Raw genomic sequence first — 5525 nt, 5'->3', positions numbered from 1 at the left:
GGCTGGAAACCCTCAGGGAGAGTCCCACCCAGAGGAGAAGGGAGGTGCGGGTGGAGATGGAAACCTGTGTGTAAGGGGGCACACAGGGAGTGTCTGAATAAGCAGAAGGAAGGGACAATTATCACAGATCAGCTTCTTGTTTGCTTTGTTCCTGAACATGACTAAGTCATGACTTCAGTGAATTTGCATCCAGGCTCATTGTGTTAGGAGCAAGTCAAGTCTGGAAGGCAAGAGAATTTCTCCATGACTACAGGAAGCCAAAAGGCAACCTTCATGTTTCATACCTTTCTAGAACTTGGGGGTGATCTCACTGTTTGTAAAGCCCAGCCCTTCCCAATCTGCAAGCTCACCTTCCAGCCCTGAGCCCAGCCCACTCACACCATATATAAGCTCTGCCTGAGCCCATCTCCTTCATCTGCTCCTCTCTGCTCTGCCCTTCAGTCTCTCTCGCCTTGCCCAGCCTTCTCGTCTCCAGGCACCATGACCAGCAAGTCCACCACAAGGATCCAGAGCAGCAGCAGCAGCCGCAGAGGCTTCAGTGCCAGCTCAGCCAGAGCCCCAGGGCTCTGCCGCTCTGGCTTCAGCAGCATGTCTGTGTCCCGCTCCAGGGGCAGTGGTGGCATGGGGGCGGCATGCAGAAGCGCAGGCTTTGGCAGCAGGAGCCTCTATGGCACAGGGGTCTCCAAGAGGATCTCCATTGGAGGGGGCAGCTGCGCCATAGGCGGCGGATATGGCAGCGGAGTTGGAGGTGGCTTCGGCTTCAGCAGTGGATTTGGTTTTGGAGGTGGAGCTGGTAGTGGCTTTGGGCTCGGTGGTGCTGCTGGCCTTGGTGGTGGCTACGGGGGCGCTGGCTTCCCTGTGTGCCCCCCTGGAGGCATCCAGGAGGTCACCATCAACCAGAATCTCCTGACTCCTCTGAACCTGGAAATCGACCCCACCATCCAGCGGGTGAGGACCGAGGAGCGTGAGCAGATCAAGACCCTCAACAACAAGTTTGCCTCCTTCATCGACAAGGTGAGCCAGGAAACAGTGCCATCCGCAAGGCACCTCAGAATCCCCAGTTATGAACAGGATAGACTTCCTACAGGGTGGAAAAAACTAGGAAAGAGGGAAAAGGACCTCAGGCTACCTCTCCACAGGGATGGGGATTGGCCCCATAGAGTCAAGAGCATAGAAGAACTGCTGGGTCTCTTCCATAGCCCTCATTCCTGACAGGGGGACCCCTGAACTGTTGATACCCAGAAGCACAGATGAGGCAATGGGATTTGGGAAGAATCCAGTCCCCCTCTTGACAAGATGATGCCAGTGGTGTTTGGGCTGGGGATTCCACTCTGGGGTCTGTGTAAGAGGGAAAATATTAATCAAGAGAGAGAGAAAGAGAGAGAGAGAGAGAGAGAGAGAGAGAGAGAGAGAGAGAGAGAGAGAGAGAGAGAAAAGAAAACAAGAAAAGAATTTTTCTGGCTAGATTAGGAAAACAATAGAACCACTTAAACAATATGTAGAAATGCTAATTTATTCAACAAAGAACAACCATAAAATGGATAAATTTGAGGAGACATACACTAAATTGGAACTTAGACAGGAATCTAATCATTAGTGAACATTTATATCATTTATAACTGAGATCCAATACATTGTTAAAACCTAGCAGGAAATATCAGAAAATATTATTTTTAAACTGCATTTGTGATTGTTCTTGGAAAGAGGAAAAGAAATGTGGAAAGTCACTGATTGGCTTCATAACTTAGAAGATGAGAACCCCTCAATGGTCCAAGGGGGAATTTCCCTGGTGGATTTCTGTGCTGCAAAAGAAAAACGTTTTGGTGTGGGTACAAAACTGAGCCTCTGTCCATGCTAAGAAGCAGCTCTACAAAATGGAGAACCAAGACCCACAGGGAGAACTGCTAACAGAGACACTTCTTTCTTCCTGCCTTTGCCTCACAAATGATCATCTTGTCCCTCTCCAGGTGCGGTTCCTGGAACAACAGAACAAGGTCCTGGACACCAAATGGACCCTGCTCCAAGAACAGGGCACTAAGACAGTGCGACAGAACCTGGAGCCTTTGTTTGAGCAGTACATCAGCAACCTCAGGAGGCAGCTGGACTCCATCCTTGGGGAGAGAGGTCGCTTGGACTCAGAACTCAGGAGCATGCAGGATCTGGTAGAAGATTACAAGAACAAGTAAGTCAAACAAGAAGATGGGCTGGTTTTCTCCAAATAATTGGGTGACAAGTTCTAGAGGTGGACACCATTATGCAGCAACCATAGTCATAGAAATAAAAATCATTATTGCTAAAAAGTAAATATGTAAGATAAATAGGGATATAGGAGGTTGAAGGATATTAAAGAAGTGAAATTTTAGTTGTTACTACAAAAATCATCTCTCAGACTCTCTGTGGCAAGAAAGATAGATTTAGATATACCAGGCTGCTTTTCAGCTTCAACCACCCACCAGCTTACATGTGTGTCAACCCTCTTCTCCTAGATATGAAGATGAAATCAACAAACGCACAGCAGCAGAGAATGAGTTTGTGACCCTGAAGAAGGTAAGCTAATTAATCAGGGTTCTAGTTTCTCTGCTCAAGGAGAGACATGACTCTGCATCCCCATCCAATCTCACAAGACTATTGCCATGGTGATAAAATGGGGGCTGGGCAGGAGGGCTCAGCTGATTCCAAACTGTCTGCTCTTTCCCCAGGATGTGGATGCTGCCTACATGAACAAGGTGGAACTGCAAGCCAAGGCAGACAGTCTCATGGATGAGATCAACTTCCTCAGAGCCATCTATGAGGCAGTGAGCATCTCTACCCCTTTTCCTTCACTCAGATGGGTTCTGCAGGGTGGAGAGTCCTATGTCCCCATTGGGCACATTGGTAAGCAGCCCAGGCCAAGATGACCTTAGGACCTTGTGCTCTGCAGGAACTGTCTCAGATGCAAACCCACATCTCAGACACTTCTGTGGTGCTGTCCATGGACAACAACCGCAACCTGGACCTGGACAGCATCATCGCCGAAGTCAAGGCCCAATATGAGGAGATCGCTCAGAGGAGCCGGGCTGAGGCTGAGTCCTGGTACCAGACCAAGGTGAGCAGTGACTTGGCAGCCGCTAAGGAGGCCCCAGCCCCACCCTGAGCTCGAGAAGCCTCCTGACTTCATGGGGGAATTACTGAAAGGAGGCTAAAGTCCTCTCACAGAAGCTGTACCCCACATGCTTAGAATAAACTCTCTCAGATATGATGTCCCTGTCTAGGAAGCAGAAGAACCACTCCCAGGCAGGAGCAAGCTCCCATAGATAAGGACCAAGTCATCTTTGCTTAAACTTCATTCTCACTGATGGCTCTCAGAGACACGGAGCACAACATTGTCAGTCCCTGAAAGAACTAAGAAGTCTCTGGTTCCCTAACTGAGATGTTCTGTGGCTTGGTTCCACTGTGTCCAGCCACTTAACATCAACTTTTCTAAAATTCATTGAGGAGAATCCAATAGGTGGAGATAACTCACTGTCTGACTCCGAAGCGAGACAGCATTGTGCACATGTAAAACCCCACGCATTCTCTGTCTCCCTCTCCCCCCTTCACGACAGTATGAGGAGCTGCAGGTCACAGCAGGCAGACATGGGGATGACCTGCGCAACACCAAGCAGGAGATTGCTGAGATCAACCGCATGATCCAGAGGCTCAGATCGGAGATCGACCACGTCAAGAAGCAGGTACAGGGCAGAGACAGGGTCGGGGCTGCTTGTCCATGCAGTCCAGCCTCCCGGGCTCTTCTTCACTGGGCAGGAAGAGCAGGGATGAGCCTCCTGGAAGGCCCAGGCTCCAAGCCCATTTCCTTGCTTCCCCTTGCAGTGCGCCAGCCTGCAGGCCGCCATTGCTGATGCGGAGCAGCGTGGGGAGATGGCCCTCAAGGATGCCAAGAGCAAGCTGGAAGGGCTGGAGGACGCCCTGCAGAAGGCCAAGCAGGACATGGCCAGGCTGCTGAAGGAGTACCAGGAGCTCATGAATGTCAAGCTGGCCCTGGACGTGGAGATCGCCACCTACAGGAAGCTGCTGGAAGGCGAGGAGTGCAGGTGGGTGACACACCCCTCTGAGCACCTGTGGGAGGGGTCTGGCCCTGAGCAGGGGATTGTGGCCAGTAATGATGGGTGCTGTCAGGAGACTCTCTGGATCAGGGGTGGGCGGTCTCCATGAGCCTTGGGTGGAGGCTTCTCCTGGGATCAGGTATGGGCTGCGGAGGACTCATCCTCTGTGTTCCTCTCCTCCTAGGCTGAGTGGCGAGGGCGTTGGACCCGTCAACATCTGTAAGTACTTGGCTTGTCTGCCTCCCAGTTGTTGACCTTGTGAGCTGGCTCAGGTGACAGAGTGAGCTCACGGTGTCTGTGTCCTGTTGTCCTCCCTACAGCTGTGGTGCAGTCCACTGTGTCCAGCGGCTATGGCAGCGCTGGGGGTGCCGGCAGTGGCTTCGGACTGGGCGGAGGCAACAGCTACTCCTACAGCAGTGGTCACAGCCTTGGAGGTGGCTTCAGTTCTGGCAGTGGCAGAGGCATCGGGGGTGGCCTCAGCTCCTCTGGTGGCAGCAGCTCCACCATCAAATACTCCTCCACCACCTCCAGCAGGAGCTACAAGCACTGAAGTCCTGCACTGGCCCTTGTCCCACCCTGCTCAGCCCTCTGGTGTAGAGCCCTCTGCTCAGGATCTTTTCCTCCTCTGCCTCCACCTCTGCTCTCTAGCTGGGGCTGCGGAAGGCCCCTGCCCTCCTGGCTCCTCTGTTTACCTGCTCCTCAGAGATCCAGTGGCTCTCCTCAGAATGTTATCCTCTGATCTCACATCATGGTTCAGTCACATCTGGTGTCTCACTTTGTTACCTAGTTATCTAGCTCTTACCTTCTTAGTTTATCTCTGAAGCTGAGCATTACAAGAAAATTATCTCTGCCCCTCTCATTCCAGAAATTCGTGCCAAGGTCCTTTGCAAAAATTAAGCAAATTTCCTTTAATTTCCCTTGACCCAAGAACATCTTACAAATGTTGAGCACCCACTTCACATACCTGGAAGCCTTGTGATGAGTCCTCAGATGTGCAGTATCTGTATCACTGTGATGTTTTCTCTCTTTTAAATGCTAAATAAAGCAGATTTTTAAAATAATGCATGTCACTAATGTTTGTTTAGCCTTTCAACTGACAATGTGTCTTCATCTTTAAGGGAAAAATCCCAGTCCCACTGTCCTTCACTTCCCCTCTTTAGAGGAGGTCAACAAACATCCTGCACCATGGCACCCTGAGGTTCAGGGTTTCTGCACAAACCAAGTTTTTTGGCAGTAGAGTGGGAGGTGTCTGCTCTGCCAGTAGTCTCTCAGTATTCATAGGGCATTAGTTCCTACAGGAACTTCACAGAGGCCAAAATCTGCAGATGCTCAAGTGCTTTACGATGAACAGCATAGTATTTGTGTATATTCTTCCCGCTCTCTCCTGTATACTTTGAATTATATCTATATTATAGTACTTAAGATGACAGCAGTGTGTTTAAG

At 50.5% G+C, this 5525-nt stretch overlaps 1 protein-coding gene across 1 annotated transcript; it reads left to right on the top strand.

Annotated features, from left to right (window-relative positions):
• The first annotated feature begins 418 nt into the window (after window positions 1–418).
• Krt6a (keratin 6A) lies at window positions 419–5132 on the top strand. The gene is made up of 9 exons (XM_046435585.2): window positions 419–1014; window positions 1968–2182; window positions 2487–2547; window positions 2700–2795; window positions 2921–3085; window positions 3585–3710; window positions 3850–4070; window positions 4267–4301; window positions 4403–5132. Exons 1-9 carry the CDS (start codon window positions 481–483, stop codon window positions 4630–4632), a joined length of 1683 nt encoding a protein of 560 aa, XP_046291541.1. The 5' UTR covers window positions 419–480; the 3' UTR covers window positions 4633–5132.
• The last annotated feature ends 393 nt before the right edge of the window (window positions 5133–5525 follow it).

Source organism: Marmota monax, unplaced genomic scaffold (genome assembly GCF_021218885.2).
Source record: "Marmota monax isolate L192 unplaced genomic scaffold, Marmota_monax_Labrador192_F-V1.1 WCK01_AAM20220418_F8-fsc00012, whole genome shotgun sequence".
Classification (NCBI taxonomy): domain Eukaryota; kingdom Metazoa; phylum Chordata; class Mammalia; order Rodentia; family Sciuridae; genus Marmota; species Marmota monax.
Note: the sequence above shows the minus strand (reverse complement) of the source record. Positions and strands in the feature narration are given on the sequence as shown.